At 36.0% G+C, this 12,658-nt stretch overlaps 1 protein-coding gene across 1 annotated transcript in view; it reads left to right on the forward strand.

The window, feature by feature from the left end:
- Window positions 1-11,117, forward strand: part of LOC107554717 (rab effector MyRIP-like) — a 186,604-nt gene extending 175,487 nt beyond the window's left edge. The window contains exons 7-10 of the mRNA XM_016237314.1: window positions 1,308-1,487; window positions 7,671-7,860; window positions 8,408-9,054; window positions 9,988-11,117. Coding sequence (XP_016092800.1) covers window positions 1,308-1,487; window positions 7,671-7,860; window positions 8,408-9,054; window positions 9,988-11,088 — 2,118 coding nt within the window. The 3' untranslated portion in view covers window positions 11,089-11,117. The remainder of the gene's footprint in view (window positions 1-1,307; window positions 1,488-7,670; window positions 7,861-8,407; window positions 9,055-9,987) is intronic.
- The last annotated feature ends 1,541 nt before the right edge of the window (window positions 11,118-12,658 follow it).

Here is a 12,658-nt window from a genome sequence, read left to right on the forward strand (position 1 = left end):
CAGAACTTGCATCAGGCCTGACAACAGAAGACTTTATTTAAACATTCCCTTTGATAACTCTAAACTTAAAACTCCTTCTCTACAGATACAGACACACAGGGAAATTTGGCAATATGTCCTGTGTTATATTGAGTTACCTGTTGGCATGAGGAATAATGACTCTTGATTATGAGTGTTGGTCAATTGCTGTAATCACTGCTGTACTTGAACGGCTTGGGATTCGTTTTAAAAACGACTCATCTCAATAATTCAGAGTCGACTCTTTCTTTTGAGAGACAATAACTTTATACATGGTGCACTTTCAAATTAAAAATTTTGCAGGATGTTTTCATTCACTTAGAGCTGTGTTACGCACTGCATGAAAGGTAATTTTCAAAAATCCATAATAGGGGCATTTTAAGAATTTTAAAGAAATAAGAAAATAAGGAGAAGAAACTTAGGGTTACATTAATTTCATACAGTGATGTTTTTATATATAGGCAATACAAACATACTACCATGATTGCAATTTAAATAATGTATACCACTGGTTTACTTTACATTTATTTAATGAGAATACGACTTGGCATTTTAAAACTGCAAAAAACATCTTAATAGAATTAAAAATAGGCTTTATTTTCAGTAAGTAAAATACAATTTCCAATTTGTTTCTTATTGTGGTGAGATATGTACTGGTTATGTTCTTGACTGGAGAGTCACTCATGTAATTCTTAGGTGATGAGAATTATCTAGTGAGTAATTTGCTCATGAGTTCATACATTTCAATATCTTGTGGCAGTATAACTCAAATTCCTTGACACGTCAACGTTATCTTGTCACAACCTCCACTGTAGCACAAAAAAATTATGAAAATTAGCTCAAAAGCTTTGATAATCCATCTGTAGACATTCGGCATGCTATTTTCAATGCACAATGGTATGGTTTGAGACACATTAGTCATAATCTTGCATACTACACCATATAGTTTGGATATGAATTCCATATACACTCTTAAAAATAAAGGTGCTTCTCGATGCCATAGAAGAACCTTTTTGTCTAAATGGTTCCATAAAGAACCTTTAACATCTGAAGAACCTTTCTGTTTCACAAAAGGTTCTTTGTGGCGAAATAAGGTTCTTCAGATTACAAAAACTCAAGAAAGATGGTTCTTTAAAGAACCTTTGACTGAATGGTTCTTTGTGGAACCAAAAATGGTTCTTCTATGGCATCGCTTAAAGTATAAAGTAAAGTGTAGTGCGGTTGGGAATCATGATGCAACTCTTACCCAGCTGTCTGTTTATCTTCTTTTTTCATGTCTTTCTCTGTAGATCATTCAGAGGGGAAAACGGTCTGAGATTCAGGCTGAGTATGAGTTTGTATGGCCTCAGAGTAGTGAGTTTCCTTCCCCTACCTCAACACAAAACACACACACAACGCAGCATTCACACTCCACCTCTCAGCACGGCGCAGTAGCACAGACCGACAGTACCAGCTCCTATCCGCTGTGGGTAAGAGCATGTTAAAGCTACCATAACATGCACCTAAAATACAATATTTATGTGTTTTGCAGTGCTTATTTGATATTCCTGACCTCATTTGTAACATACACAATTTCTTCTGCTGTAGCATGCGGAAACATAGTGTTAAAAATAATGCCGGAATCTATGAAAAGCAATGGCTGTACTACAAGAGAGAAGAATACTGATAAAAGCTTATTTGTCAATAATCACACACATTTTAGTGATATTCAGTATAGCTGCATTATAAAAATGTCTAATGGGAAATCACAGTAAGTCAGTAAGGTATAAATGCAATTCTCTAGCACCCCCTACTGGTGAAACTCATTTAATGCAACTTGCTTGGTTCCTACAGCTACAAACTTTTAACTACAACCAAATGCAAATTGTGCATAAAAGAACAGTTTGTGCAGAAAACTGTCAGACATGTGTAAATTATAACATAATGATTATCACATAATTACTACAGGTAATTACTATTTTTGAGTAACTCAATATGCACACTATTGTAAACTACTATAAGGTCATTCCGTGGCGCAACTTTCCAGACTCAAATTTTTGATTTTGCTCATATTTTTCTGAAGAAAGTTCAGCATGTATAGTGACGAAAGCCAAAATATTAAATGTCATAGATGAATATTTACTGAGCAATCCGCTTTTTTGTAGAGGGGGTCAAAATGGTAACTTTCACCTGAAATTCAGAGCCAAATTACAGGGGGTTAAAAATTCATAATGTTACTTTTACACAGAGATTGGTAGGTCTATTAGTAAAATAAATCTGTTGACTTTAGCAATCATTGTTGCATTATGTGCCAATGGTGACCGTTCAAAAATGGGGAAAGAGCACTTTTTAAGTTTTTTCTCCATAGTTTGCAGGCCTGTAACTCAACAAGTATCAAATATATCTTAATGTCCTTTTAGGTTTTGGGTCTTCACAAACTTTTCTTTTTGTATCTTAATTTTTAAGGCCCTATATGGTTTGGTTCCAAAGATATTGGGACCTCAATATGGCTCCTGGGGTAAATCATTAAATTGTACACATTTTCAGTGGTCAAAAACCAAATGTGGGTCAATTTGCAAAAATATGATACTTATTTTGTTTTAAAGAGAAATGTCTGAAGAACAAATAATGTTGAAACTAGAGATGTACCTCGTTTCCTTCTATCAAAACAACTGAATTGAACATAACTGTCCGAGTGCCATAAATACTATTTTTCCCAAGTTTGCGTGCATATAACTCAAGTAGTATTAAAGATATCGTAATATGATTTTAGATTCTAGTTCTTAATAAACTTTACTTTTGGAATCTTAATTTTCAAGGCCCTACATCAAATAAATCTGTTGACTTTAGCAATCATTGTTGCATTATGTGCCAATGGTGACCGTTCAAAAATGGGGAAAGAGCACTTTTTAAGTTTTTTCTCCAAAGTTTGCAGGCCTGTAACTCAACAAGTATCAAATATATCTTAATGTCCTTTTAGGTTTTGGGTCTTCACAAACTTTTCTTTTTGTATCTTAATTTTTAAGGCCCTATATGGTTTGGTTCCAAAGATATTGGGATCTCAATATGGCTCCTGGGGTAAATCGTTAAATTGTACACATTTTCAGTGGTCAAAAACCAAATGTGGGTCAATTTGCAAAAATATGATACTTATTTTGTTTTAAAGAGAAATGTCTGAAGAACAAATAATGTTGAAACTAGAGATGTACCTCGTTTCCTTCTATCAAAACAACTGAATTGAACATAACTGTCCGAGTGCCATAAATACTATTTTTCCCAAGTTTGCGTGCATATAACTCAAGTAGTATTAAAGATATCGTAATATGATTTTAGATTCTAGTTCTTAATAAACTTTACTTTTGGAATCTTAATTTTCAAGGCCCTACATCATTCAGTCCCAAAGATAGGGGGATCTCAGTGAAGCTTCATATTGTTGAATATTACCCAATTTCTGCGCTTGAAAACCAAATGTTGGTCACTTTGTGTACAGCTGATACTTATTAGGTAACAAGGTAACAACATGCTATACATGTATATATGTGTGTGACAATAACATGCAGGCATTGTACATAATGGACCAATCATGGTGTGTGAGAAGGTGGGATCTACGGTCAAAGCGATGGAATTTATGCGTACAAATTAGGTGTGTTCAACTTTAGAGCAACGTGGCTCAGACCCATCAGTGTTTGACATCAAAGTACCTCGAGAGCATTTTGAACGCATAACGAACCGTCTGTATGGTACTTTGATGTCATACACCGATCGCTCTGCACACGCAAACAAAGCCAAAACCTAGATATTTTAAGCAATAAAGAAATCCTGGCCAGGACGCGTCTGGGAAAAATGGCACGTATGGTCACCCTATATTAACAAAATGCGGTCTCTAAATGTTCATAGAACAATGTTCATAGAACATTGTGTTTGGAGACGCCAAGTGTTGGAACAGGAATCATACAAATTTATTTGACTGTTTTGCCTGTTCTGAACCTCTTTTCCTTTTTTTTTTTTGCTGATCATTCAACAAGGTATCCTCAAAGCTTTCATCCGTTTCCCTCTAGAATAAAGTCCCTTTCAGTGTTTTCCCTCCCAGTATATTGCACTCAACACAGCTGGGAACTCCTAGATCAAGTTTCACACCAAAGCATCACAAGCTCAAAGCTACTGATTCTCGCATTGACAGCAATTTGTCTTGACAAAGCAACCGGAAGTCTTTCGTTTTCGCTGAGAGCCAGCTACCAGTGAAGTCAGTGATCATGTGATCTCCTTTTAGTCATGACTTGCTCTCTATGATATGTCTTTGGTAACATTCAGTGATATAATAAAGAAAAAATATCAGTAGAAAACCATGTCAGAAAACGTCTCGGGTTACTTATGTAACCATGGTTCCCTGAGTAGGGAACGAGACACTGCGTCCTCTAGGGGTCGCTATGGGGAACGCCTCGTCGTGACTCGTATCTGAAGCATACATTGAAAAAACACCAACTCGTTGGCCGGCGACGATTAACTGCATGCTAATCAACAACTTGCTAATAATGTCAACAACATGTTAATCATGCTAGAAACATGATTAGCAGCATGCTAATCATGCTAGCAACATGCTAATTTTCTAATTTACTTAAATTTTCAAACCTCAAGCTTTTACAGCTGCTTTAAACTTTTAGGCTAGGCTTTCTCAAGCCAACCTAAAGTTTGTCTTGGCAAACTTTTTTATCTAGTTGTATTTAAAGCAGAATATCTGAAGAATTCGTCAGATTATGAATAACCAGGATTAATTGTTAACTCTATGTAAAGTATGAACAGTGTGAAATGTGAAATATTATTACTTAGGGTCCCGTTTTCCTCGGGTTTAGAATTACCCAGTGTTAATTATTCCAAGTGTGAGAGATCTTAAATGTTTCAGTTAGCCTACTATCAGTGATTCTGCCAAATATGCCCTTTAGCGGTAGATACTACTTAATCTGATGAAGCTTCACCTTATATAACAATAAAAAAGAAAAAGAAAGTCTAATAATTATTCAAGATGAGGAACATTTATGTGAATGCAATGTGTAGCAAAAGCAGCCACTTTTCACTAGGAGGCATGGGATTTGTTTCAAACATGTTACAAAACTGCATATCTAAACTCTTGGTAGCTTCAGAAGCTGTTAAAATGAACAAACTCCCTTCTTCAAAATATCCCTGAAACTGATTCAAATATAGAATCTTATGAATAGACTACTGAAAGAAAGGTAATGTGCCTCAGCTTGTCCATTTCAGTGTATTTTAGCACTCCTGCAGGTATGTTTTATACATATTGTTTTGATAGACGAAAAACAAGATACAATTCTAATTTCAACATTATTTATTCTTCAGACATTGTTCTTTCAATTAAATGAGTATAGGCTGTATACAAATTGACCAACATTTGGTTTTTGACCCTAATCATGCTAGAAACATGATTAGCAACATGCTAATCATGCTAGCAACATGCTAATTTTCTAATTTATTTAAATTTTCAAACCTCAAGCTTTTACAGCTGCTTTAAACTTTTAGGCTAGGCTTTCTCAAGCCAACCTAAAGTTTGTCTTGGCAAACTTTTTTATCTAGTTGTATTTAAAGCAGAATATCTGAAGAATTCGTCAGATTATGAATAACCAGGATTAATTGTTAACTCTATGTAAAGTATGAACAGTGTGAAATGTGAAATATTATTACTTAGGGTCCCGTTTTCCTCGGGTTTAGAATTACCCAGTGTTAATTATTCCAAGTGTGAGAGATCTTAAATGTTTCAGTTAGCCTACTATCAGTGATTCTGCCAAATATGCCCTTTAGCAGTAGATACTACTTAATCTGATGAAGCTTCACCTTATATAACAATAAAAAAGAAAAAGAAAGTCTAATAATTATTCAAGATAAGGAACATTTATGTGAATGCAATGTGTAGCAAAAGCAGCCACTTTTCATTAGGAGGCATGGGATTTGTTTCAAACATGTTACAAAACTGCATATCTAAACTCTTGGTAGCTTCAGAAGCTGTTAAAATGAACAAAATCCCTTCTTCAAAATATCCCTGAAACTGATTCAAATATAGAATCTTATGAATAGACTACTGAAAGAAAGGTAATGTGCCTCAGCTTGTCCATTTCAGTGTATTTTAGCACTCCTGCAGGTATGTTTTATACATATTGTTTTGATAGACGAAAAACAAGATACAATTCTAATTTCAACATTATTTATTCTTCAGACATTGTTCTTTCAATTAAATGAGTATAGGCTGTATACAAATTGACCAACATTTGGTTTTTGACCACTGAAAATGGGTAATATTCAACAATCTGGAGCCTCATTGAGACCCCCCAACTTTGGGACTGAATGACATAAGGCCTTGAAAATGAAGATTCCAAAAGCAAAGTCTATTAAGAACTAGAATCTAAAATAACATTGCAATATCTTTAAGACTACTTGAGTTATAGGCACGCAAACTTTGGAAAAATAATATTTGTGACCTTCGGACAGTTATGTTCAATGCAGTTGTTTTGACAGAAGAAAACAAGATACATTTCTAGTTTCAACATTATTTGTTCTTTAGACATTCCTCTTTAAAAGAAAATAAGTATCATATTTTTGCAAATTGATCCACATTTGGTTTTTGACCTTTAAAAGTGTGCACAATTTAACGATTTACTCCTGGAGCCATATTGAAATTCCAGTATCTCTGGAACTGAACAATATAGGGCCTTAAAAATGAAGACATCAAAAGAAAAGTTTGTTAAGACCTAAAATCTAAAAGGGCATTAAGATATATGTAATACTTGTTGAATTACAGGCCTGCAAACTTTGGAGAAAAAACTTGAAAAATGCTCTTTCCCCATTTTTGAACGGTCACCATTGGCACATAATGCTATAAAGATTGCTAAAGTCAACAGATTTTACTAATAAACCTACCAATCTCTGTGTAAAAGTAACATTATGATGCTGCCATCTTTCTGAGGTCATTTTTAGCCCCCTGTAATTTGGCTCTGAATCTCAGGTGAAAATTGCCATTTTGACCCTCCTCTACAAAAAAGCGGATTACTCTGTAAATATTCATCCATGACATTTAATATTTTGGCTTTCATCACTAAATATGTTTATCTTTCTTCAGAAAAAATATTAGCAAAATCTAAAATTTGAGCCAGGGACCTCTGGTTGAGTTGACAGTTAACCATCTGCCTACACAAAGACATTGACTGAATTGTTTGTAAATGAGATACCTGTATATTTCCATGCATATTATTTATTAAAAACAACAAACAATGTCTATTATTATCGATTTTGAAAACATTTGTGCTGCTTAATATTTTTGTGTAAACCATGATATATTTTTTTGTTTGACAAATAGAAAGTTCAAAAGAACAAAATTTTTTGAAATATATATATAAAAAAAAATAAGTAAATAAATAAAGTAGCATTTATAAATGTCTAAATCAAATGTCAATTTATTGCATCCTTCCTAAATAAAATAACAGATTTTTTTTTATCTTACAATAACGTATATAGTAATAATAAATAAAATAACTGATTTTTTCAATCTTACAATAACGTATATAGTAATAATATATAATAATTTAAAAAAAAAAATTTAATTATTGGTTCACAGTTTCAATAATTTTAAATTACTAATGTTGTACATGTGGGTTGGTGGACGTGTTTAGAAGTCAAGATCAGCATTCTCTTTGACAAGTGACGATTCTCCAGAGAAGGGCCCTGAGGTGGGCATGGCCCCAGGGGTCCCGGACAGCACTGAAGTAGAGACCGCTTTCCAGAACTACTCTTCACTCAGGAGGGAGTCCAGAGCATCATCACTTCCTGGGTGGAAGAGTGTTGACCGCCTGGACAACTCAAGTAAGAAAACACACACACACACACACACAGTAGTCATCATTAGAACAAAACGTACATATAGAACATGAATAAACCTTGATTTATTTGCGAGATGGAAGATTGTTGACCAAAACTTTTTGAGTGAACTGTCCCTTTAAAACAGAATTTTGACTGGGTGCAAATTAAGTCTACAAAAGTGACATGTTTAATTCTGTTTTGAGTGTCTATCAAACATAATTGCAAAAATAATTTCACATCTGGTTGGTATGTAAAAAATACACATCTAGAACTACTACTCAACTCGAAAATGAGACCTAGAAAATGATCCCCACATAGAAAATTGGCTTTTTCTCATTTTGTGATTGAATATGTGGTACACACACACACACACACACACACACACACACATCTTCTATATTTGTCTGTCCAGGTGTCTATATCCACATAGAAAATTGGCTTTTTCTCATTTTGTGATTGAATATGTGGTACACACACACACACACACACACACACACACACACACATCTTCTATATTTGTCTGTCCAGGTGTCTATATCTCTCTCCACAGGTGCGTCTTCAGTCCTGCAATCCCCTGATGGTAACTGGATCGCCCTGCAGAGCTCCCAGCATTCCCGACCTGGTCTGCTGACCAAGCGCAAGAGTCTTGTTTTCAGCGTGCTGGAGAAAGAATCAGGCGTTGTGTCCGCGTATGATGAGATGGGCTCTGATTCAGATCCAGAGGACCAGGGGGGCTGGGGGGCTGCCCTGTTACAGTTTCGCAGACGTCTCTCCGATGAAACGTACTATACTGACTCTCAACACGACCCTGAATGGACATACACCCAACACCCACCCGTCACCTCACCTTCCTCAGGTCAGTACACCAACACGGAGACTCTGAACTCAGACTCGGAGACGTCTCCTGCCCCGTCCGCTCGAGCCCGCAGACCAGCCCATGGTATGACGCAGAAGAAGAAGGGGCCGCCTGAAGCACACCTGTATCCACCCTACAGACATCCCGCAAACAGTGCCACTTCGCCTCTACTGAGGCCAGAGGTGCTGGATGTGAACTTTAACCCCCATCTGGGAGGGGACAGCAGTGACGGGGAGGAGCAGAGCGAGCAGGTTAAAAGATCACGGAGGCGCAAAAAGAGCAAACGCGAGACACCAGAGCACAGCCGAGCACATAATGCGCTTTACAGCGCTGCCACGGCGGTGAGAAGAACTACAGCCTTCTGGTTGATCAAAAAAAATCATAATGAGATTATTTTGGCACATATAGTGGTTGAGATTTGGAGATTTAAAGTATGATAAAGACATCTCATTTTGCTGCGGCTTGCATATCAAGGCTCAACATATGCTTATATTTCAGTTAGGTGTGCAAAAACTAACTAGAAGTGAATACCTTAATTATAAGATTGTTTAACCCCACATAACGTGATTATTGTATTATTGTTATGTAGCCTAGATTATTATTATCAACTTTAAATATTACAATATTATTATATTATATTATTATTATAATATTAATATATTTCCTGCTGTAATTATTATTATTTTTTGCTTCATGTGTTATTTAAGGCATTACGTTTAAATTATTGAGTTTTCCTGTTAGTGGAAACATTTAATACACTTCTCCTTCCACCTGGAGAAATACTGTCATCTCCCCCTCTGTTTAAAAATGTTACTTATTGACACATTTTTTTCCATGGTAAATGTAAATTTCTATACATTTCCAATGATATTCTTTAAAAACAACACACATGCTGCTTTTGTATTATATTGACTTTAAGGTGAATGTATGTTATTCATTATTTGTCATTATTTTAGATACTAAATAGAAAATGACAATTTTGGCAAGAGTAGCAGCAACAGAGACAGATATTCTAAAATCATTGAAAACAAAAAGTAAGAAAACTTGTTTAGAATTCATTTTTGAATTTGAATGTGGTTTATACTCCAGTAGGTGGCAGTGCAGGACAGAGTTGTGCTTTTATTGGCATGCAATGTGGGGATATCTTTTAACTCCTTTATGTCGGTCGTAAAGTCTTTATTTTGTATTATTATTTTTTTCTCATCAATAATATTTGTCTCTCTCCCTCTCTGCTCTTCTCAACTGTCCCTCTCTTTAACACATCACATTAACAGGAGAACAGTGCTGTCCTCCTCAACGCCATGATGATGCGCCGGCAACAGAGCCAGGAGAGCCCAGTCCCCCTGAATTACCAGACTCCAGACACTGTGACCCCTCCTGACCTTTTGACCTCTGATGCCATGACCCCTGAACCTGACTATCAGAACACAGTGGCTCACAACTCTAGTGCCGCTAGCCCACCAATGCTGAGCCAACCGGGGGCCAGCAAACCAGAGTTAAGCATTCAGGGCCCTTTGCTCAGGGGCTCCTCTGTTAATGAAACCCTGGAACAGGAACTGAGATCCAAACTCTGTGAGCTGGTTGGCCAAGTCAACGAGAGGGATGTGATGTTATCTGATTTTGAGTCAATCAGGGAAGTGGGCAACAAGCAAGAGGACAGGGTAAGGGAGAAAGAAACTGAGAAACTGAGACCAAAGGAGAGACGTGAGAGCAAACGAGACAAGGGGGAAGGAAAGTCGAAGGACATTGGGAATCCGAGTGAAAGGCAAACAGTTAGAAAGATGGACACAAGTGATGCAGTAAGACAGATAAATATAGCGAGAGAAATGAAGAAAGATAGAGAGCGACAGAAAGAAATTGAAAGACAAGTAGAGAGAGAGCGAGAGAGACAAAGAGAGCTGGAGAAACAAATTGAGAGGGACAGAGAAAGACAACGAGAGATTGAGATCCAGGTTGAGAGGAAACAGGAAAGACAGAGACAAATGGAAATACAGCTGAAACAAGAGCAAGAGAGACAATCAGAGATTGAGCAAGAGATAGAAAAGAAAAGGAAAAGCATACGCATGGAAAAAGAGAAATTGGAGTCTATAGTGACTATGGAATTCAAGGAGGAAGAGAAACAGGAATCCTCAGGTAGAATATTGGAGCGAAATAAGAGTTTGAAGGAAGATTATGATGAAACAGAGAAGAATGAGGAAAAGGTGAAGAGAATATCACCACAAAGAAGCCACTCAGAGACAGGGTCAGAAAAACAAGAACAACTTGAGACAAAGACAACAAGGTCTTCAACCACGTCTCCAGACAGTGCCCCCTGTGGTCTGGAGGAGCCAATGTCTCCATCAGAGGTAAGCACGAGCTCCGGCCTGTTCCACTAAAAGTTCCTACTTCACCTAGACTTTGTTTTAAACTCTAGTGAACTGCCTAACCAGACTCCAAAACAGTTATTTAGCTAAAGCTGTAAACATATTGACAGTTTGAACAACTTGATTCTTTTCAGACTGTTGCTGCACCATGGCCTTGGTTAATCTGAATTTACTGTAGTGTAGTTACTTATAGTGTCTTTTGCAGCAAAAGTAAGAATGTAATTTTAACACAGTTTAGATGCTACAGTGTGTAACATTGTTGCATAAGGTATGTTTCAAGCCTAAAAAATGCTATAATGCATTGTGAGAAGCTCATTAAATGTCTGATGCAGTTGAGGGAAATATCCTTTGACCTATAAATACATAGATGCCTCATTGGCTGCTTTGGCCCGTTGCTGAGATACAACTAAACAGGGGAGCTGCATTTATTTTTTTCTAGATAAAAGTGCAATTATATTTACATTTCTTAACCAATTTCCTTCTACTCCTTCAGTTATTTCTTCAGTTACTTAGAAGCTCGTTGTTACTTGTCAAGCATAGATTAGGTTTACTTTTCTTGTTAAAAATTGTGAAGCCATCTCTAATGTAATATAATGTACTGTACATAAATTATGCATAAAGTTTTTTGTTTTTTTTTTATTGTGGAAATTACTCATAGTAGTAATTGACCATCACCAAAGAAAATTAATACAACTGGCAAATACAAATCAAATAGTAAGATGTTGTCAGTCAGTCTGCTTTCTATATTTTTATAGCAATGAAAGGATCCAGATATACTGTATTGCATGACAGACCATTACAAAAACAATTATAAGATATGCCTTTATTGATTTCAGATGTGAAGTTAAGGTGTTAAAGCATAAAAAGTAACTAAGGTTTTTGCAGCAGATCTGTATCACTATCTGTAGGAATCTTAAAATTATTTCTATCTGTAGCTGTGTCCCAATTCAGAAGTTGCATCCTTCAAAGGCAGCATTCGGCCAATTCAAATGCTCCTTCAGATCCTTGAAATGTACCCTTTGTTTCCTAGGCCATGGAGCATATGGAACATTCACAGCCCAGACTATCCTAAGATTCATTGCACGTTGGTGACAATAGGATTTTTTTTTGAGAGAATGCCAGATTAAATTTTTGGACACAAAACACTTGAAATTGGTTTAAATGTTGGCATCTAAGATGTGAATTTATAGATAGTTTATACGTTTTATTATATACAGAAATGAACCAAGGTGAATATATTTAGACAGGTTGTGAACCCTGTTGTTTTCAGGCAAATTACTATCTGAGACTATCTATCTTTTAAAAAAGTAGAAACATTACTAGCATGTAACATGTACAAAGACAAAGCCTTTTAAGTTCACATCTTTGAAAGGATGCAGCCTCTGAAATGAGCCACAGCTTGTATCTGGAAATGGGCTGATCTTAAACTGGAAGTACTTCAGATTACATGGGAAGCCCATTTTAAATGCAGTTCTGTTCCCTTCATAGTTTTCATTGAACAAATATGCCTTTTGTAACACATACATTTTTATTTTTTTAAAATAACATTTCTTATTTTTGTTTAATTAAACCATAAAATGAC

This window comes from Sinocyclocheilus grahami, unplaced genomic scaffold, assembly GCF_001515645.1.
Source record: "Sinocyclocheilus grahami isolate Dianchi unplaced genomic scaffold, SAMN03320097.WGS_v1.1 scaffold511.1, whole genome shotgun sequence".
In the NCBI taxonomy this organism is placed as follows: domain Eukaryota; kingdom Metazoa; phylum Chordata; class Actinopteri; order Cypriniformes; family Cyprinidae; genus Sinocyclocheilus; species Sinocyclocheilus grahami.